General features: G+C 43.0%; 1 protein-coding gene across 8 annotated transcripts in view; it reads left to right on the top strand.

Moving 5' to 3' along the window:
* Positions 1 to 1185: 1185 nt before the first annotated feature.
* HELZ (helicase with zinc finger) overlaps positions 1186 to 23050 on the top strand; it is a 110126-nt gene continuing 88261 nt past the window's right edge. For 4 of the 8 annotated variants that reach the window (XM_084864139.1, XM_084864137.1, XM_084864135.1 and 1 more), the window contains exons 1-6: positions 1186 to 1291; positions 2670 to 2725; positions 3675 to 3750; positions 6665 to 6721; positions 19003 to 19230; positions 22827 to 22863. Coding sequence is in view for 4 of the 8 variants with exons in the window: in XM_084864135.1 (XP_084720261.1) it covers positions 19021 to 19230; positions 22827 to 22863 (247 nt within the window). In the remaining 4 variants the exon portion in view is untranslated. The remainder of the gene's footprint in view (positions 1292 to 2669; positions 2726 to 3674; positions 3751 to 6664; positions 6722 to 19002; positions 19231 to 22826; positions 22864 to 23050) is intronic. The other 4 variants (XM_084864140.1, XM_084864138.1, XM_084864136.1 and 1 more) reach the window with 1 other exon arrangement.

The following is a 23050-nucleotide window of genomic DNA, read 5'->3' as shown; positions in this document are numbered from 1 at the left end:
CGGGCGACGAGATCGGGGCGAGAGCTCGGCGCCCCTGCAGAGCCCGCCGGCCCAGGGGAGGCCCCGGCGGCGGCGGGGTCGCACGCCCGGGTCACCCGCCGGCGTCGTGGCGCCCCCTATTTCCCTCGCTGCGGGACGCAGCCGGGCGGTTAGGTGCGTCCCTCCACCCCGCCCCCCTTTGGGCGGGGTGGTGGTGGTGGTGCCCGCAGCATACCCCCCTCGCCCGGCAGCTCGGACTGATCGCCCCGCAGGGACTCGCCAGGAGGATCCCGGCGGGCACACACCCTCTCCCTGCAGCCTCCGACCCTCTGGGGTCCCTCCTGCGGGTCCGCGCGGCGCGCCTCCGCGCCCCAGCCTGCCGCCGCGCCCCGGGCTACCTGCCCCGGTGGGGAGTCACGATCCGCACGCACCCGGGCGGCCAAAGTGCGGACTCGGCGGAGCCCGCATTCCTAGGGGAGGGGCTCCTATTTAGAGGGTCTTGCATCACTTTACCGGCCGCGGGGAGGAGACAGCGGGAGGGAGAGTCAACAGCACACAAGTTGCATTTTGTTGATCATTTCTCCCCCTCCTCCCCCCAAAAAAGGGGTTCGACACTGGTGGACTCGGGGACTCCGTGTCGCCAGATCCCGGAGTCCGACGGGTCCGGGACGGTGTGCCGGGACAGAGGCACCCCATTCGCGGTCCGCGGGTGCGGGAGTCAGAGCGCCGGCTGCCCCGCGGGGTGGCCGGGCCCCGCAGGCGCCCCCCGGCCGCCCCGGAGCCAGGAGAAGCCGGTCGGTGGCGGGAGCCCGCCGCCGCCGCGCACCCAAGAGCCGGAGCAATAACAGACCCAGAATGCGCACAAATAAATCAATGAGCAACTCTTCGCCGCCGGCAGCGGGGAAACCTCGGGCTGATTAAATGCAGACGCGGGGTGTCTGCCTGAGCAGGAGGGTGGCGGGGCCGGGGGAACCCGCGTGGAGGCGAGGGGTCGGGGGAAAAGAGAGTCCGGGGCTGGAGCCGAGCGGAAAACCCCAAAGCCACCTTATTGAAAACATACAAGGTGACTTTTAAATACAAAAGGACCCAGAGGAGGGAAAAGGGGGCCGGGCCGAGGGCGCCCCGGGCCGGCCGGCCAGCCCCGAGGAGCAGCAACTTTCCGGGCGGGAGGTGCGGCCCGAGGGGCGGCGCCGGCGGCGGAGGCGGGAGTCGGGGGCCAAGGGGGGAGTCACTTTAAAGGCTCTTTCTTACCCATAATGCTTTGTGGGGACGTTGACAAGTGGATCCAAGATGGCGTAGAAAGTAATGACAGGTAAGTCCTGACTTCCCCCTTCTCCGCCGCCGGGACCGTTCGGCGAGGTGCCGGAGCCCTCCGGGGAGCCGGCCGGACTCCCCCCCGGCCCCCCGGGCCCCGGGCGCGGCGGCCCCGCGGCGGGCGGAGGGCCCGGGCGGCCCGCGGCGGGGGCCTCCGGAGCGGGGCGCTTCGAGGCGAGGCCCGGACGCTGGGGCTGTTTACAGCGTTTCCCCTCCTCGGTCCCCCCTTCTCCGCTGGGGGCCGCGGCGCCCCGGGCCCCCGGCGGCGGCGGCGGCGGGGGCCCAGCAGTCCCGGGCCCGGGAGGCGGCGGGAGGTCTCGCCCGGCCCGGGCTCCCCGCGAGGGGGAGGCAGCCCCCTGCACGCCTCCTCCCCCCGGGTGGCGGGGCCGGGGGTGTGGAGCGTGCGGCCTCCCACGCCCCGCTCTCTCGCTCGCTCGCTCGTTCGGCCCCGCGGGGCTGGGGCTTCCACGCGGGCGGGCGGGGCGGGTGCCGGAGGGTGGGCGTCTGGAAAAGTGGGTCAGGGGGGCGTCCCCTCCTTCCTCCTCCGCCCAGAGCTGTGGCCTCTGCTTCTTCACTTTCTTCTTCCCCCCCTTTCTCCGCCCCCCTCTTCGAAGATTCTCTCTGGGCCACCGGCACGTCCACAAAAATAGAAACAGACCCCCCTTCCCTAGAGAGTCCCTTCCAGACGCCCCTTCTCTAGGGCTCAGGGGGTGCGGGTCTGTTTAGGGACTAGGATTCCTCTCCCCCCAAATGATTTGAGCCTTTTACACCCTCTCCCCTCCCCACGCAACCCCCGTGCGGAGGGTCCTCCAGGTAGAGCTGGAAGCCAGGGGCTCAGGGTTCTTTTTTGGATTGGGTGGGTTCCTTAGTTTTTTTTTTGTTTGAAACTCAAAAGATGGCTATGCCTTCACAACTTATACTTTTTCAGGCAAATCATTAATGGAAGATGTATAACCCCGGAGACAGTGGATTCCTGGGCGGGGTGCGGGCCGGGGGAGTTGTCCTGGCTAGTTTTTGTTGTTAATTTTACCCTCTCACACTCACATTCATGGGTTTCTTTTTCTCCTTCATTTCTTCTTCTTTTTCTTCTTTCTTTCTTTTCTTTTTTGTTTTTGAAAGTAAGGTCAGTTAGTGCTGAAAGAGATGACTTTTTAAGTTGTGGCTTTTCAGAACGTTTTGTAATCTCTCTATCACACTGGAATTTTTGTTTTGAAGTTAAGACTTGTTTACACGCTTCTTTCTTACTGTACCATTTTGGTAACTTTTTCCACTTGAAATTTAGATGCCCTTTCACTTCAGGCTGATAAACTGTTTGCTGCTGATCATGACCGTGACTGGTGGTGTGTAGACACATTTTACTTTTCTATTTACCTCAGGAATCGGACGAAGTAATTGATCGCTAAAGAACTACAGTGCTGGTGAGATGTGTAAGGTGAGACTGCAGTTAAAAATGACCTACCTTTTTCCCTTCTTTATTTTAATCAATTCATAAGAGTAAGGCTGAGACTAAGTGAATTTGATGGGTTCATCTTTATTTTCCAAATCATTCATTCTGTCAGATGGTATAGTACAGGCAAGGCTAGATTTAGAAACACACACACACACACACACACACACCAAACTTTTTCAGTGGTTCCAACATGCTGTCATAGTGGAACTTACCCAGAGCCAAATATTATTTGCAGCTATCTTTGATCAGTATCTTCACCTGGGGTAATTATAGCGTGCCTATTTAAATTTCCTTGTGTAATTTTAATTGGATGTCTTAATTTTATCAGTGTTTTGGTATCCACAGTGTAAGTCCCCTTACTCTCCATTGACTGTCAGTGATTGCGCCTGTGGGTTTTGTTGTGTCCACAGATTGTGGTACTCTTGTAAAGTACACCATTTCCATGGCAAAGAATCATTTTAGGTAGATCAGTCACTCCTGCTTTTATTTTCTGAAAAATTGAATAGTACTTGTCCCTCTCATAGTTATTTTGAAATAAAAAGGAGAGTTCTGAGTTTTGTTTAGTTTATTAAGGGTAAGTTTGTCATTATTTCCTGGTCACACTTGGTGTGTGAATTCAAATTACTTTATTTAATGTAACTTTTAATGCTTTGGATTTAAAGGGCATTGATGTCGTGTTAGTAAACAGTTGGCATTTAGTACTGAGGAAAAGGAAAAAAGTTTGCGAAATTTGCATTTTTCACAAGCAATCTTTTGAACTTTAAACAATTTTATTGAGAAAATTAAGTTATGGTAGATTGGTTACCACAGGTTTTTTTTTTTTAACACATCTGGGTAGCATTTGGGTTTTGAAATTGTCTCTCAAACTTTTTCATATCTATCACAACATCTGTTTAAGAATGTTTAAGAAGTGCTTTATTTTTTTTTTCAGATTGAAGCATACAATTGACATTTTACCTTAAAAAAAAACTTGGGAGAGAAAAGTGGACATAAACTACGATCGTTTTGTGAGTGCACACATCACATTTGCTTGTGTTTGAAACTCAGCAGTGCTTGTGTGTATTACATTTATTTTTATTCTTTGAAGAGCAAATGTGGATTTTAAAATTTATTTTCAGCTTATAGATGGAGGCATATTCTTGCTGTAGGCTTCCCAATCTGAAACTTCTATCTTTTTAAAAAAAATTTACAAATTACTTTGTGGAAAGGAACCAGTGACCTGCCTTTTGGCCTCTGGTGATGTTCATTGTAGTCTAAAATTTAACATTTAGAAATAAGTAATCTTGTGTGGCTAGTGTTGTTTGGCCTGTATTGTGTCAAGACATTTTCCACAGTTTTCACACATGTGGACCATGTGAAGTGCTAGTATTCACTTCAAAGTGAAGCTCGTGGTTGGCCACCAAACAAGTTATTACACAAATTCTTCTAAAATGGGAAATACCGTAGTCTTGAAGGTTGTGGTGAAGCAGAAGTCTGTGTCTTCGAGCTGAATAAAGACATGGCTTTTTTAGTCTGTCCTTTTGGCTGGGAAGCCAGGACACTATTTTTAGGGAAGGCTGTAGTTTTTGGGAGCCAGTAAGTAAGTACCTCTATCAGCTGGTAAACTTTTGCAATTGTTAGCAAGAAGTTTCATTTTCTGATACCATAAACATTTACTCTGCATTGCTTTAAAGTCCATATACATTTATGGAGTGTCCAGTGTTTTACTGGAGAGAGGACTGATGCCCAACAACAGGAGAAACCATTCCTACTTGCAAAAGGCCTTGTGCAGTTTGAAAATATACAGCATGTCATGAATGTCTAAGAACATATTGTAGAGGGACTACAAATAAGTAGACCAGGTCTTATACATGCATTTTTATTTTCTGTTTAAGAAGTAGGCTTGGTATTGATATTAAATACAAATCAGTCTATAATTGTCTGTCAGACTGTATTTAAGAGTCAAATATAGACCCAGCACAAGACATAAGGTCCTTTGGCTGTTGCTTCAAATGCATAGAAGATTTTAGGGCCAACTTTATCAACCCACATGAGAGGGGGAGGGGCTACTTAAAAGTTGTAAGCAATTGTTCTGGTTGTTTATTTTCACAAACTTAGATAAGTGTACGTGCCAATATAATTTGATTTCTACGTAATATTTTGAAATGTCTTCTAGGAGAGAACTATGATATGTGTGGAGAGTGGCCTCACCAGCTTACAGTTCATTTAAATTGATGGGTGTAGTCAGGATTATTTCTGTAGCATTGGCTAGAAGGAGCATAAAACACAGTGGTCACTTCAGTGGTGGCTGAGTAATACTTTTGAGTAATCCTGAATTTAATAGGGGTAATAATTCTTTAAAAATAATATTGTAGATGTAACGTGGAGACTTAATTTACATATAATAATTTTTCAAAAGCTACCATCTGTTTAAAACATTGAAAGTTTTTCAACATACTACCAAATAGTCACACCAATTTGTTTACTTGTGTCAATTGTACTGGATTAGTTTTTCCAAGAGCAGTAAGTTGTCTGATGAAACCAGAATTTGTATATTCATCTTGCTTTTGAACAAAAACAAACAAACAGAAAACCAAAACTAATGGATTCATCCACAAGGTTCTTCAAAGGGTACATAGCATGTTTTTTGACTGAACTGTTCTGAAATGTGAATGTTTGTGATTTCTGTTATTTCTGTGCCATGCTTTCTTTTGTGGAAATTCTTGTAAAAGATTGTAAAGTGAGCTTCCTGTCAGTAGACAATATGTGTAACTAATAATCGTTTTAAGATTTTTATTTTTATTCACTTATTTTATGCAAAACTGATGCATGCTATAAAAGGCAAATATGAGCAGTACTTAAGTGTATGAAGTAAAATAGAATAAAAGGGAAAGCCTCTTTTTTAAATACGGTATATTTTATTGATTTTTACACAGAGAGGAATTGAGAGAGATAGAGAGCTAGAAACGTTGATGAGAGAGATACATCGACCAGCTGCCTCCTGCACACCCCCCACCGGGGATGTGCCCGCAACCAAGGCACGTGCCCTTGACCGGAATCGAACCCGGGACCCTTCAGTCCGCTGAGCCAAACCGGTTTCGGCGGGAAAGCCTCTTTTTTCCCTCCTCCATCTTTAGTCGTGTTCTCTTGAGCTGACCATAGAAAACAGTTGGTGTCATTGGCTTTGGGAAAACTCTCTGTGCTGAGGTGTATTGGTAGCAGTGAGAGCAGAGGGAGAAATAGGGAAGGCATGGCCACTGAACTGCTCAGATGGCATGCAGGGGCTATTCCACTCTTATTTCCTGTGATGTTAAGTAATGCTGATAATCTTAAACTACCAGCAATTGAAGATAACGGTAATTGAAACACTTCAACAGTTAATTCCATTGTCGGAATCGTGAAGTTTTTGATTTGTGGATATTTTAAGGAAGGAAGTATTGATGAATAGAAGTCATATAACTCTCGGGCTGAGTTAATGGTGATAATTACCATCTGTGGGATTATATCTTTACTATTGGCTTTTTGTAACTTATTAACTGTCCTTTAATTCTCATAACAACTCCAAATAGTTGTTATTTACATTTTGCAAAGGAGGACATTTAGATGAAATGTGAACTAACATAACAGCACAATGCTGGCAAGGAGTGGTGCTGGTGTTCTCTCCACTGTGCTCTCCCACTTTTGTCTAGTCTATCTTTATTCTCTGGACAAGGACTTTTAGGCCTGGAGAATTCAGATGATTTGTCCAAGGTCACCCAACTAAGTAGTAGCAACATTAAACCAAACTTCTATCTCCGAACTCTTATCTCAGGACTCTTGGTCCTGGCTGGTTATGCTACATATTTTTGAAATACTGTGGACCAAAAGACCAAATGCTCCAGAACTATGTCAGCAATGGTATTTTCTACTCTGTGTTTAAAAGCCCCCTTCTCTCTCTTTCAGAAATTATAAAGAGCTCTGATGGGCTATTTGGGTGATACCCAGTGCAGTGAACTGCAGGTGAGTAAAATTTGTGAGAGCTTTATTTAGAAAATAAGAACTTGGTAATGTGTGAGAAAGAGACAGAGCAGATCTCATCTAGATGAGAATTTCTGGCCAGATAGTATGAGGTGGGACAGGGCCGAAGCGTGGTGACCTGAAGATGTGGGTCTTGATTCAGTGGCTGCTTCTGGATCAGACTGGATGATGCCGAGCAGCCTCTGCAGAAACCTCCTGCCGCTTTGTCAGTCTGTGTGAAGAGAAGTGAGGGTAGGTTAATCTTCCACTCTGCTCTGAATGGGTAACTGCGCAGGGGCTCAACCTATCAACAGGATTGGAACTGGAGAGGTCCTTCAGTTTTTGTGTCAACATTCTTGAGTGGTAATCACCCGATGCTCTGATGAACCTGGTTAACTATTGAATTGTTTGTTTTTTCTGTTATCTGCCATGCATATATTGTCATGAGTGACTGTATATTTGCATCTTAGAGGATGTGGATACTGAGAATACATCAATAGGAACAAAAGTTTAAACTTTTCTCCTCATGGTTGTGTTCCCTCCACACAATGGTTGTAATAGTCCTTCAAATTATTTCTTGCTGAAATGCTCTGCTACTAGTAAGTAATACATATTATTTCACAGTAATTTGTTTCCTTGATTCCTTGTAGTACTTTGATCTTTCATTATTAGACTTAGATAATGGTAATACTGTAGAAAAACAATGAGAATACTGTTTCAGTATTGACCTTGTGGGACATCAGTGCTAAAATTATTTTTATTATTATTTTAAAAAAATATATTTATTGATTTTTTACAGAGAGGAAAGGAGAGAGAGAGAGAGAGAGAGAGAGAGAGAGAGAGAGAGAGTTAGAAATATCGACGAGAGAGAAACATCGACCAGCTGCCTCCTGCACACCCCCTATCGGTGATGTGCCCGCAACCAATGTACATGCCCTTGACCAGAATTGAACCCGAGACCTTTCAGTCCGTAGGCCGACGGTCTATCCACTGAGCCAAACTGGTTTTGGCTAAAATTATTTTTTGATATATTCTCAATACTAGTCTTTAGACATCACCAACTCTAGAAAACTTCATGTGTTAATAAAATGACTTGCCATCCTGCCTTTTGAAATATGGCTGGGTAAGATTTATTTATTTATTTATTTTTAAAAATATATTTCGTTGATTTTTTACAGAGAGGAAGGGAGAGGGATAGAGAGTTAGAAACATCGATAAGAGAGAAACATCAATCAGCTGCCTCCTGCTCACTCCCTAGTTGGTATGTGCCTGCAACCAAGGTACATGCCTTTTACCAGAATCGAACCTGGGACCCTTGAGTTCGTAGGCTGAGCCAAACCGGTTAGGGCTGGCTGGGTAAGATTTTTAAGACATTGCCAGCTACTTTTTACCTAACTCTTTTAAGCTGGAGGTTTTAGTTTTCTGTTCCTTGTAGGTTAAATAACATTTTTCCCATTTAGGTCGATGCTCAACCTTTGAGCATCATTCTTTTTCTTTTTTAACATTTTTTCCTTTTTAAACTGTACCAGAGTATCTTGGCCCCTAGTTCTTTCATTTGTCCACCAGTCCATACTGCTTTTTAACTGTGACAGTCCACCACTGAGCCAGCACGTTCTCTGAGGACCTTAGAGACTTTAATGTGACACTATTCTATGCTTTTAGGATTTATAATTGAGTTTGGGCTTGGTTACTTGCTCATTGCTCAAATAATACCTGGTTGTAGGGGTTCTTTGCTTCTTGAGTATATGCTTGTTTTGCACGATGCAGCCCCCACAGGTTCCTGGAGATGATCTGAAGACTGGTTGAGGTGGCTTGTAGGTCCTTGGAAAGCTGGGATCTGAGGTGGTCATAGTTATCATGGTAAAGAGTGTGGGAGAGGAGAGCTTCCAGGTAAGGCCAGAGTGAGGCGTACAGGGAGGGGCAGACCTCTTCTTGAGACTATATCAAGCTTGTATCTTGGAACCCCTCTCTTTCCTCAGTATGGGGCAACTTTCTTTCTTAAATTATGAGGTAGTTTAAGAATTGATATTAAATAGTTAAAATTTGGGTTATTACCCATATAGTTGATTTTCTTTTTGGCATTCCATTAAAATACATTTTACTGTTTTTAAATTATGATGCATATAATTTGATTTTTTTTTCCTATTTATTAGATCATGAAACATTTCCATGTTAAAGGTGTCATTATTTTAATTTATATGATTACATTTTGAAAGGCTGCAAATATTTCATCAAGTCATACTCTCATAGTTTACCTAAATCTTTTTATGTTAAGTACTTATGCTGCTGGCTGGTTTTCATTTAATACTTTTATCTACATTATTGTAAATACTAGTGACCCGGTGCGAAAAATTGGGGCACATTACAAGGGAGACCCAGAGTCAAGTCCCCGTCCACCCACATGCACCTTAAAATAGCATGAGACCCAGACCTGGCAGCCCCCCACCCTCCATTGGGCTAGATCCAGACCTGGCCGTTCCCACCCTTGTCAAGCCCTGCCAGGCAGCCTCAGGTCCCCTGGCCCTGCACCAGGATGGGGGTGTGTGGCCTGAGGTCCCCCGTCAAGCCCCGCCAGGTAGGGGAGATGGCCTGAGAGCCCCTGTCAGGCGCCGCTGGATGGGGAGCACGTCCTGAGGTCTCCTGCCAAGCCCCGCCAGGCAGGGGGGCACAGCCTCAGGTCCCTTGGCCCGGTGCTGGGGCTGGGGTGCAGCCTGAGGTCCCCCAGTCTGGTGTCGCAGTGGGGGGTGCAGCCTGAAGTCCCCTGTCAAGACCCACCTGGTAGGGAGGTGTGGCCTGAGGTCCCCTGGCTTGGTGCTGGGGTGGGGAGAGCAGCCTGAGGTCCCCTAGCCTAGCACCAGAACAGGAGCGAGGCCTGAGGTCCCTCAAGCCCCATGGGGGTGGGGCAGGGTGTAGCCTCAGGTCCCTGCTGATTGCTCGTTAAGGCTCCTTAGGGGAACTTGGCCTCAGCTGTGGGTGTAGCCATCTTTGTGATGGAGTGATGGTCAATTAGCATATTCCCTCTTTATTAGACAGGATATTGTAGTCTTTTCTGACTAATTATATCTCTAGGATAAAATTTTGAATACATTATTGTTGACGTGGTAAGAATGTTTTTATGGCTTGCCATACCATTTTTCAAGAATATTTTACCACTTTGTATTACTAACAGATACATGGATAGTTCTATTTCACAAAAACTGGACAGAAATACATTTTTCCTGAAAAGTTTTTGCTCATTTAATAGTGTAAAGTGGCCCTTGCATTTCTTTTTTCTACAATGTTGAATTTTGTCTTCGAACCTCTTCATATTGAATGTTTGTTCATATTCTCAGCTATTTTATTCAATAAATTATTGATGTGGGCTTTGGATGATAAAGCAAGTATAACCAGGTAATAAACAGATGATTAATAAAAAAATAACTAGAGCACATTCAGTGAAAATGTTCAAAGAGAGTCTGGTTTAGATGGTAAGTGATCTTGGGAAGAGTGTTTGAAAGGGGAATAGGTGCAGTTTTGCAGATACTTATGGGGCATCCCCTGTGTACCAGATGTTGTTGCATTCCCTGAAGGCTTCTCAAGTTATCATCATGGCTCCCACCTTGTTGAAGGAGGAGGCTGCTTGATAATGCTTGAGGTTTGACCTATGGGGACTCTGGCTGCTGAAGACCCTTTGTGGCTGTTTGGAGGGCTGAGGGGATCACTGTCCAGACCATCTTTAACTCATTCATGGCAAATTCCAGTATGCCATGGCACTTTCCTTAAGCAGCTCTGTTCTGAGGGATAAAAAGATGAATAAAACATCATTCCTACAAAGAAGGAGGAGTCATCTAGTAGGGAGAACAGGAGCACCAAAAAAATGAAAGGACTAATAAGAATTAGGTGCTATAAAAGGGGTTCAGACAAAGTGCTTAGGCAGTTAAGTGGAGGGAGTGATACTGCCCCTTTGGGGATGTGGAGAAACTCGGCATTTACATTATACTACTGTGAGGCATTCGGAGGGAAGGATAGCTTGAGCAAAGGCTAGGGGAGGCAGGGTGGTGTCAAAAATGAGGCACGTGTCAGGAAACTGCATATCCAAATTACCTAGACCTGGAATACTTAAAGGAACATAGTGGAAGGTGAGGCTGCCAAGTAATCAGGACTGGGTTTTGGAGGATCTTAAATGTCAGACTGAGGATCAGTACGATGGATTGGTAGTTTGGAGAAACTTGAAACAGGGACTTTGGTTCATAGTAATACTCCAAGTGACCTGAAGTGAATTGGTGGCCTTGGGAATGGAAAGCAGGAGATGGGTTTAAGAGATGTTTTAGAGGCTGAACAGAAAGATTTGGTGGCTGATTAGAAAGGTAAGGGAACAGTCAGTTCTGTGTCAAGTCAGAGATGGTTGAAGCTTTTATGGTTGGGTGGTGGCAGAATGGGGCATCAGGAATAGGGAAGTCAGGAGGAAGAACAGGTCTCAGAGGCTGAGACTAGAGAAAGATAAATTGGTTTTTGTGTTGAGATTAAGGATTTATTGTACTAGTAGAAAGTAGAAATAAAAAATTTAATCCCTTAGGGGAGCCGTTTCCAACCAGTGGTCCGCAGACATTGGTGGTCTGTGAGTTCTGGAAGGTTGGCAACCCTACGTTAGGGAACTGATGAGGAAGCTCGGGGCCCAGAGGAGGTGGATGGATGGGTGAGGTCTCACACCAGTGAAAGCATAGCCTAGGCAAGCTTCCTGATTCCTGGTCCAGTTCTCTGCTGTTTCCCTCACACCTGGGTGTGCTCCGTAGAAAGTTGGAAGTGGGAGAGTTTATGTTGGGGAGTAAGGTCTTTATTTTTAATTATATTTTTTCTTATGGAAACTTAGACATATAGAAGTGGAAAGAAGACTGTAATCTATCCCACTAACCCATTGCCCAATTTCAATATTATTGTTTCATCTCTTTCTCCTCCCCCATCAATTATATTGAAGCAAATGGGAGAAGGTGTTCTGGTGACTTTACCCTTTGTGTGTTTGCAGGGAAGGAGAATTGAACAGTTTGGTAGGGTATGTTTCAAGCTTTCTGGGGTGGGGTCCAGAGTGAACAGAAGTAGGATTTACTTCCAGAGTTCCTGTGTCACCTCAGACTTTGTTTTAGAGCAAATCATCTAAGTCCTGTGAGTCTTAGTTTGTCTGAGAGGCGGAGATACCATCTTCAGTGAATCACTTGAATTGTTGACGTTAGTAGGTAAAAACAATCCATGAACTCTAACCTTTGAGGCTAAAGTACTAGAGAGATTTTAGTGCTGCTCCTTTGGGCTTCTGTGTTGCTGGCATGAAGTTTATATTATTCAACACATTTTTATTATTCAACAAATACTTGTTATGTCAGGACTCTTGGGCTTCAACAGTGAACAAAACAGGCAAAATCCCAGCTCTCATGGAACTTACGTTCCAGATCCAGAGGATAATAGTTTTGTAGTGATTAATAGTTGTCATAGCTAATATTTTTATAGTGACTAGTGAAGGCCAGGCACTGTTCTGAGTGATTTCATTTTATAACCTATTAATTCTTGCAACAATCCTGTGAGGTTGGGAGATGAGACAGATTTGCAGGTTTGGAGATGAGACAGATTTGTATGCAGATTGCCTCAGGTCGCAATGCCAGGATTCAAATTCAGGCAGATCTGGCTTCAAGCCTGTACTCTTAACTCCTGTGTCATAGAACATCTTTAACTCAGCCATGGCATACTGGTGTGTGATACAAGTAAAAAGGCTAGGTACAGATCGATGTGATTCTTAAACAAATAAGCATTCTCTTTTTGTAAAAGACAGAACAAAATGAAAAAAAAAATGGCAGTAGCTCTCTGTGGATGATAATCTTTTATAGGACAATATATTTTTTTTCTTAACTTTTTATAGGCTTCACCAGTTTCTTTGTTTCTTTAGATACAAATGGCCCTTGAGCAGGCTGTCTTCTTGAATGAATTCTCTGCTTGCTTATAATTCTCTTTTCCCCGTCCCTCCACTCCCCTCTTTCCTTACTTTGGGATAATTCCCATTTCTGAGGCTAAAGTGTTATTTCTCCTCCTCTCTGTTCGTCCTTTTTCTCATAGCTGTGCTCTGCTTTTCCAATCCCAGCTTTTTGCCCTCTTGTCCCTTGCCCGTCTCTGCCAGCCATTCTCAACCTTACACTGTGCTTTGACTTTTCTAAGTTGATTTAATGGGGCTAATATTGGGACTAATTTTCCAGCTCAGCTCAGTCCTCCTTCATGGGCAGGACATATTGGGAAATGGGTATATATCTGAAGAAATCCAAAACACTAATTTGAAAGAATTATACAACCCAGTATTTATTGCAGTGTTATTTTAAAAAGCCAAGCTATAGCCCTAACAATTTGGCTCAGTGGATAGAGCGACAGCCTGTGGACTGAAGGGTCCCAGGTTCAATTCTGGTCAAGGACATGTACCCAGTGGGAGGTGTGCAGGAAGCAGCTGATAGATGTTTCTAACTCTCTATCCCTCTCCCTTCCTCTCTGTAAAAAAATCAATAAAATATGTAAAATAAATAAATAAATAAATAAATAAATAAATAAATAAATGCCAAGCTATAGAAGCAACCCAAGAACCCATCAATAGATGAGTGGATAAAAAAAGCTGTGGTACCTACCTATATACAGTGGAATATTACATGGCCATAAAAAAGAATGCAGCCTTACCATTTGCGAAAGCATGGATGGCCCTGGAATATTATGTTAAGTGAAATAAGTCAGTCAGACAAAGAAAAATACCATAGATTTCGCTAATATGTGGAATCTAAAGAACAATATAAATGAACAAACAGAAACAGGTTCTTAAGATACAGAGAACAGACTGATGGTTGTCCGAAGGGAAGGGGATTGGGGGGCTGGGTGAAAAAGGTGAAAGGATTGAGAAGTACAGATTGGCAGTTACAGAACAGTCATGGGGATATACTGAAGTTTAGCATAAGAAATATAGTCAACAATATTATATAACTAGTGTATGATGCCAGTTAGGTATTGAAAATACCAGGGGGAACACTTTGTAAAGTATATGATTATCTAAGCATTATGCTTTCTAACTGAAACTAATACAAAATAATATTGAATGTAAACTGTAATTGAAGAAAAAAAAGGAGTCTTGGTCAGATATTTCATGACTGTCCCTCAATTTGGTTTTGTCTGATGTTTTCCTCATGATTGAACTGGAATTATGGGTTTTGGTAAAGGAGATATTCACTTGCCCTATTGGCTTGGCTCAGTGGATAGACTGTCTGCCTGCAGACTGAAGGGTCCCGGGTTGATTCCGGTCAAGGACGCATGCCCGAGTTGTGGGCTCGATCCCTGGTAGGGGGTGTGCAGGAGGTAGCCGATCAGTGACTCTCTCTCATCATTGATGTTTCTATCTCTCTCTCCCCTTTCCTTCCTTTCTGAAATCAATAAAAACATATTTTAAGAAAGTATCTTCTTGTTTTATATTTTTGTTGGTATATATATTTTATTGTTATAGTATTATTGATGTCTCCCATTTCCCCCCTTTACTCTCCTCCTCTTAGCGCCTAACCTTCCCCCTAGGTCTTCAACACCCTATACCCATGTCCATGGGCTATGCATACAAGTATATAAATGCTTTGGTTTATCTCTTTTCCCCCTCCTCACCCACCCCCTTCTCCACATCGAGGTATGTCAGTCTGTTCCATGCCTCCTTGTTTTGGGTCTTATTTTGTGGTCAGTTCATTTTCCAGTAATCCCTATTCTTAACACTGTTTCTGTAGAAACATTCTGAGTTTCAAACATTGATTTGAAAATGTAGTTTTAGAACATAGGTATGATGATAATTGTGGTGGTGGTAGTGGAAGTGGTACTCCCCCCCCCCCCTTTTTTTTAAAAAAAAATTATACCATAGGCTCTTTTATCAATATATTGATTTGTGTTTTATTTATACAAAGGTCACCTCTTTTACCTATAATAATAAAAGCATAATGTGCTAATTAGACCAGACGTCCTTCCGGACGACCCTCTGGACAAAGCCAGGGCTGCGAGGGAAGCCCGGCTCCTGTGCTCCTGGGTGTCTGCCAGCGGCCGGAGGGAAGCCCGGGTCCTGGGCCCCAGAGGGCAGCTGGTGCTGGCAGCTGGGGGAAGGAAAGCCTATTCTTGCACGAATTTCATGCACCGGGCCCCTAGTGTGATAACGTGTTTGTAAGAAGGTAACATGGGAGGGAAAATGAAATACAAAGAATAGAAAATGTTTTAGAAGTCATCTTTTACTATAATTTGCCTGCTTTATATATATTTTTTAATTTAAATATATTTTATTGATTTTTTTTTTTTTTTTTACAGAGAGGAAGGGAGAGGGATAGAGAGCTAGAAACATTGATGAGAGAGAAACATTGACCAGCTGCCTCCTGCACACCCCCTACTGGGGATGTGCTCACAACGAAGGTACATGCCCTTGACGGGAATCGAACCTGGGACCTTTCAGTCCGCAGACCGACGCTCTATCCACTGAGCCAAATCGGTTTCCACTGTTTTATATCTTTTTTTATTAGTAAGCATTTTAAATGATTTGGGAGAGGGCTCAAACTCTTCATTAAATAATCTGGAATAATTGAAACCAAGAAAGCTACCTCCAGAATTGGTGGCAGTTCTAAAATGGGTCAGGAAAGATCAGAGTAATAGATGAGGGGAAAATCTCAAATTTAGCTGCTGATATAACTTTTAAAAAAATGTAGTTGTTGTTTTTTATCATTTTAGTCACTAGGGCAGATGGTAGCAGGTCCACTGGGGTATTTCTTTTATGTATTTAAAACCTTAATGTTGCTATATTGAATTTTATTCATTTTGGAATTTTATTCATTTTCATTATGGAGTTTACCTCTTTATGTAAGAGATTATTTAAAATAGAATATGATTGATGATCTTAGTTTTCTTAATATGTGTAGCCTCTCTTCTAATGCTTCTTGCATACTTAGTGATTTTATGAGTTTTAGAGAAAAATGCAAGCTGGCTGAATATTAACGTAGTAAAATAAATAAAATTTTATTACTTTGCAAAAAATTTTGTTTTTGTATCATACAACCACATCACAGTTTCCAGTTTTTGATAAAAACAGATACATTTAAAGATAATATAACATTCCCCTTTATGGCATTCTAGTGAGAACTGAATTTGGTATAGGATAGTTCTTGGAATGGTTGGAATTTAGGTTATTTTAGATCATCTCTGTGGGAAAGTGAATGAAAGTATTGAGTGGTTGTAGCAAATTGAATGCTTGTCATGGGGGCATAAATGATATAAAATGTGACTTATTTATAAGGTAGTTATGTTGAGCAGTTAAAGCATCTGACACGTGGGGCTAGATCAGTCTGCAGGAAGTAATGCTGCTTTTGGGAGGAAAGCATTTTTATTTAAAAAAAACCTTTATCGTTGGAAGTATTACACTTGTCCCCTCTTTGCCCCATTGATTCCCTTTAGTCCACCCCTGCTCCCCACCCCAGATCTGTGCCATGGGTTATGCATGTATGCATACATGTTCTTTGGTTGATCACTTCCCACCCACTCTCCCTCCCCGCCTTCCCTCTGAGATGCCACAGTCTGTTCTATGCTTCTATGTCTCTGGATCTATTTTGTTCATCAGTTTATTTTGTTCATTAGATTCCACATATGAGTGAGATCATGTGATACTTGTCTTTCTCTGACTGGCTTATTTCACTTAGCATAATAATCCTCAGGAGGAGAGCATTTTAGAGAAGCAGGCCTTGAAGTATTCATTAAAGGCTGTGTAGGATTTAGGTTCAGAGAGAGGAAGGAAAGGACATTGGGGCAAGGGAATGGCATTGTTAGAGATAGGCTCAGCATCTGGCCTGTGCTTGGGGCCTGTTGGGGGAGTGGTGGGAAAATTAAGTTGTAGCCAGATTGGGTAGCCTGGATATCAAGTCATGAGCTTGGGAAGTTATTTTATAGGCATTTTGGAACCACCTTTCTGGTTCCAAAGAATGTGACATTTTTAGAGTAATGATTCTTAACTTTTTTCGTCCCCAAGGAAGCACGACACACTTTTACTAGCTGCGGTGTCCCACCAAGGCCATGCTGCCTGGTGGGCATAGGGACAGGTTCTGCTGTGCTTTCTCCACTATGCCGGTCATGTAGGTCATTTTCATAATGTATTAATCTGGTTTTTCTTTCTGCTGCCACAATGCATTTACAACCTTCTATTATTTTGTTTTCAGGAGAATAATGGAGTTTTCACAGGGAAAGTACTGTGTGAGGCAGATTATAGTCAAACTAGTGGCCTGGTGCACAAAATTCGTGCACATTAAAAGGGGGACCCAGAGTCAAGTCCCCGCCCACCCACATGCGCCTCAAAATCATATGAGACCCAGACCTGGCCGCCCCCCTCACCCCACATTGGGCTAGATCCAGACCTGGCCAGTGTCTGTTGCTCAGCTTTCAATTGGGTTGTTTTTGTTTTGTTGGGTTCTGAGATTTTGTTATATATTCAGATACAAACCTTTTTTTCAGGTATGCAATTTGCAAGTAGTTTCCTCTGTCTTGAGCTTGTCTTTTCATTCTTATAACAGTATCTTTCAAAGAGTTAAAATCTTTAAGTTTGATAAAGTCAAATTTATCAATTTTTGTTTTGGGATTGTACTAAGATGGATAGATTTTAAAACAGGTTTCTATTTTATAAAAATAATGAGAAGTTAGTGATAGGAATGTTCTCAAAGTTGAGTTAAAAATTCTCATCTGAGGATATCCCTCTCTCTCTCTCTCTCTCTCTCTCTCTCTCTCTCTCTATATATATATATATATATATATATATATAAAATTGATTTTAGAGAGAGAGGAATGGAGAAAGAGAGAAACATCCATGTGAGAGAGAAACATTGATTGGATTGATGGACTGTGTCTGGTATGATGCACCTTGACAGGGGATTGAACCTGAAACTTAGGTATGTACCCCGAATGAGAATTGAGCCAGCCACCTTGCTGTGCAGGGGATGACACCCAACCTACTGAGCCACACTGTTGGATTGCTGTTGATTTATTGATGGCAGCCATTCTGACAGGTGTCAGGTGGTTTTAATTTGCAGTTTTCTGATGATTAGTGACATTGAGCAACTTTTCATATGTCTGTTGGTCCTCTTTGGAGAAATGTGTATTTAGGTCCTTCGCCCATTTTTAAATTGGATTTTTTTTTTTTTTTTTTTTTTGGTATTGAGTTTTATAAGTTCCTTGTAAAATTTGGATATTAATTCCTTATCAGATGTGTCATTGGTGGATATATTCTCCCATATAGTGGGTTGTCTTTTCATTTTGTTGATGGTCTTCTTTGTTGTACAACTTTTTAGTTTGGTGTAGTTCTACTTGTTTATTTTTTCTTTCATTTCTCTTGCCCAAGGCAATATATCAGAAGAAATACTGCTTCCAGAAATGTTGGAGATTTTACTGCCTGTGGTTTCTTCTAGGATTTTTATAGTTTTGAATCTAACATTTAAGTCATTAATCCATTTTTAGTTTTATTCTTGTGTATGGTGTAAGAAGGTGGTCTAGTTTCATTTTTTCTGTCCAATTTTCCCAACATCATATTTTGAATAGACTGTCTTTACCCCATTGTATGTCCTTGCCTCCATTGTCAAATAGTAATTGGCCATAAAAGGCGCAGGTTTTTTTCTGGGCTCCCTATTATGTTCCATTGATCTATACGTCTGTTTTGAATCTGAGTTTCTTAAAAGTAGTGATGACATGCTCTGTCTTTGAATTCAGTGCTGCTAAGCACAGGGCCTAGCCTCAGGAAATGATTGCTGAATTGAATTAACAGGCAGTTCAGACTTGCATTTTAGCCAGTTTTTTAATATTGGTGGGAAAAATTCTACATGGTGCAGATTTTGATTCTCAGTAAACACAGCCACAGAATTACAAAAGTGAAATTGGAAGGTTTGGATATGAAACATTCCTGCACCTTCTGATTAAAAAGGAGCCCTTTATGGTTTGTTGCACTTTGCAATATTCAAAGTCATGTTTCATTTATAAATTTGTCTCATTTATAAATTGGATGTATTGTTGGTATGATCCTGATTTGTGGTTGATATTTTGCTTGGATCTTATTAAAGATTTTATAAAATATAAAAGAGAAGTGTGGATTTTGTAGCATCAATAGCTGCTCAGCTGTGACCTTGATCAAAAGGCTGGTGGAGAGTAACTATTCAGATAGACAATTAAACCAGCTGAGCCAGGAATGGTATTAGAATTTATAATTAATAAGTTTTTAAAACCTTCTCTTGTTTTTTCCCCGTCTTTAGGATTTTTGTCCCTGAGTCATGGAAGACAGAAGAGCTGAGAAGTCATGTGAACAAGCGTGTGAATCCCTCAAGAGGCAGGACTATGAAATGGCCCTCAAACACTGCACAGAGGCCCTTCTTTCTCTTGGCCAGTACTCCATGGCTGACTTCACAGGGCCATGTTCACTAGAAATAGAAAGCATCAAAATTGAGAGTCTTCTTTACAGAATTGCCTCATTTTTGCAACTGGTAAGTAAACAGTGTTGATAAGTCAGTGCCAAGCCTTGTAAAAGGGCCCTTTACATTGAGTGGCCACTATTGCTGGTCACTCCCACTACAAGTCACTTAAATGTGGGCTGAGGAGGTGAGTGAAGTGGCTAGTGATTGCTGGATATCTTTGATGGCAAGCAACTGTATTTCTAAGTCTTGAAACTTGTACTTAGCACTTGTATTTAACAAATATTGAGGGCATACTATGTGCTAGACTCTGTTCTAGGTGGTTGGTATACATGGGTAAAAAATATAGAGAAAGATCCCTTTTTCATGGTACTTTTTCTAGTAGGGGGGAACACAATAAATGCTAGAGACATTATAACTAAGTAAACCCTTTAGATTGTTAGAAAGTAACAGTCTGCATGAAAAATAGTAGAACAGGGCAAGGAATATTGGGGCCACTAGGGTTAGGGATAGGGTTGCAGTTTTTCTATTTATTATTATTATTTTGTAATCCTCACCTGAGGACATGCTCTCACTGATTTTAGAGAGGGAGAGAAGGAGAGAGAGAGAAACATCGATGTGAAAGAGAAACACCAATCAATTGCCTCCCTCACACACTCCGACTGGGGATTGAACCTGCAACCTATGTACAATTCCTGGATACCTGTGACCTTTCAGTGTATGGAAAGACTCTCCAACCAATTGAGTCACACTGGTCAGGGCTAAGGTTGAAGTTTTAAATTGGGTGGTCAGGTATCATTATAAATAAGGTGATATGAAGGAGGTAAGGGAGTGAGCCATGTTGGAATCTGGAGGAAGATCATTATAGGCAGAGGGACAGTCAGTGTAGAGACCCTGACTGCCATCTTTGAGGAATAGCTAGGAGGCCATTGTGCTGGAGTGATGTACACTGGGAGTTGTTAAGAGGGCTAGATCCTCTGGGACACTCTAGGACTAGTTTGTATTATATTTGAGATGGAAAGCTATTGTAGGATTTTCATCAGAGGGGTGGCATGATCTGATTTAACAGGAATTATCTGGCTTTTGTGTTGAGAGTCTTTATATATAAAAGCCTAAGTGACCGTTATGACCTAACAACCAGAATGACCAGTTGATCAGTTGCTATGACATGCACTGACCACCAGGTGGCATACGCTAAATGCAGAAACGTCAGTGCGCTCCCACAGCCAACCTCCCACGGCCCCTTCTCCCTGCCAACTGCTCCCCCATAGGCCTCGATTGGGGGGCCAGATGGACAGTCCCCTGTGGTCCTTCCTTCTGGCTGGCTGGCCTCCCGATAGGCCTCGATCACTGGTCAGGCCGAGGGACCCTGCCCATGCACATATTTGTGCACTGGGCCTCTAGTCCTATATAATAATACACTAATAATGCAAATCGACCAAACGGTGGAATGACCTGTTGCTATGATGTGCACTGACCACCATGGGGTAGATGCTAAATGCAGGAGCTGCCCCCTGGTGGTCAGTGTCAGCCAGAAGCTGGGCTCATGGCTGGCGAGCACAGTGTTGGTGGCAGGAGCCTCTCCTGCCTCTGCTGCAGGTGGGCGGTAAGGAGTGAGGGGTCCTGGACTGCGAGAGCCCTGGACTGGGAGAGCGACGTCTGATACTGGCTGAGGGATCGGGCCTAAGTCGGCAGGCGGACATTCTCTGAGGGATCCCAGACTGCAAGAGGGCGCAGGCTGGGCTGAGGGACCCCCCGCCAGTGCATAAGTGTCGTGCCCCGGGCCTTTAGTAGACTCTAAAGGGGGAAGAAGAGATGCAGGGATACTAGTTTGGAGGGTATTGGAATAATCCAGGCCAGAGATTACAGTGGCCCAGACCAAAATGGCAGCAGTGGAGATAGTGAGAAGTGATTTGGTTCTAATTATAATTTGAAGCTAGAACCAATAAAAATTTCTTAATTTACTGAATGTCAGGCATACAGAACAGTCACAGATTACTTACCTTGACATTTTTTGCCCTGAGCAATTGGAAGAATGGATTTTCCTTCCACTGAGATGAAAAGGCTATAGGTGGGGAACAGGTACTGTGAGGGAAGAATTCATTGTGAACATACTGAGTTTGAGATGTTTAGATATCCAGCTGGAGATGTGTGTGTGTTTTTTTTTTTTTTTAATTTAATTTCTTTATTGATTAAGGTATCACATAATTGTCCTCATCCCCCCATTCCCATCCCAAACCCCTCCCCAAGTATACCTCCCACCCCCCTGTTGTCCGTGACCACTGGTTAGGCTTATATGCATGCAGCTGGAGATGTTGAGCAATTAGCCAGATATGCAGGTATGGAGTTTGGAAGAGGAGTCTGGGCTAAAGATAGTAATTGAAGAGTCTTCGCCTATGCGTGATATATGAAGTCTTGAGCCTGGGTCACATCACCAAGGGAATGAGTGTTGATAGAGAAGAGGAGAGTACCAAGGACTTAGCCTTGTGGCTTCACAGCGTTGAGAGGTTGAGAGGAAGAGGAACATGCAAAGCATCTTGAAGGGCAACGTTGAGGTAAAGGAAAACTAAGAAGTATGGTGTCCTGGCAGCTAAGTAAAGAAAGTGTACCCAAACAAGGGGATTTCAGCAGTGCCCATTGCTGTTCCATAGAGCGGTGGATGAAGGTCTGATTAAAGAGTGTTTATGAGAGAGTCAGAGAGAAGGAGTTTAAATACATAATTATAGACAATTTTTAAGGCATTTTGCCCCAGAGAGGCATACACACACACACACACACACACACACACACACACACAAATAAATAAATAAATAAATAAATAAATAGAATGGTAGCTGGTGGGAGAAGTGAAGTCAAGAAAATGATTCTTTTTTTAAGATGTAAGAAATAATAGTATGTTTGTTTATAGGACTGAATCAGTAGAAAGCAAAAAAAAAAAAAAAAAAAAATTAATGATGTAGGAGAAATAGAGGAGGCTTGCTGGAGTGATGTATTTCACTGGGCCAGAGAGCACATCTCCATGGGTGGTAGGATGGCCTTTAGAAAGGAGCATGGGGGGTTTGTCTGGTAACAGGTAGAAGATGGAGTGTGGTAGGACCTGGGTAGATGTGATAGTCTATGGAAATTTTCTTCTTGTTCCTATGGTTTTCTCTGTAAAGGCACTAGCTGAGAATGAGAAAGGGGGCTCAGGAAGTTCTGATGATTTGAAGTTAGAGAAAGTGAGAAGTAGGAGTGTGAATAAATGGACTAGGACAGTGGTCAGCAAACTCATTAGTCAATAGAGCCAAATATCAACTGTACAACGATTGAAATTTCTTTTGAGAGACAAATTTATTAAACTTAAACTTCTTCTAATGCCACTTCTTCAAAATAGACTCACCCAGGCCATGGCATTTTGTGGAAGAGCCACACTCAAGGGGCCAAAGAGCCTCATGTGGCTTGTGAGCCGCAGTTTGCCGACCACGGGACTAGGGAAGTGTATTGTGGTATTTATTTGTATTGTGTAATCTTCAGAGAGCACATGAGTCAGCTTTGCTCTGTGAATATTAAATTTGCAACATTAATGCTTAAACTTTGCAACAAAGCCAAGATTTTTTTGGATAAAATCTCTATTGTAAGCAGCCCTTGAACTACTTAATGATATTTATCTCATATCTTTTATTTTGCAGAAAAAGTATGGACAAGCTGATGAAGATTGTAGGCATGGTATGTGTAAAAATGGGACTCTTCTTTGATTTAGATTTCGAATAATTTGAGCAATGTTTAAGGTTTACTTTTTTCCCTATGCTAATTTCAAAAGTGATTATAAAATTTAAAAAACCCCCCTTACTGTGGTGACTAGTGACTGACATGGATGATGACTTTTCTGCTGTGATGTGTGTGCAGGCCAACA

The sequence above is a fragment of the Pipistrellus hanaki genome, assembly GCF_964339955.1.
Source record: "Pipistrellus hanaki genome assembly, chromosome: 16".
NCBI lineage: Eukaryota > Metazoa > Chordata > Mammalia > Chiroptera > Vespertilionidae > Pipistrellus > Pipistrellus hanaki.
Note: the sequence above shows the minus strand (reverse complement) of the source record. Positions and strands in the feature narration are given on the sequence as shown.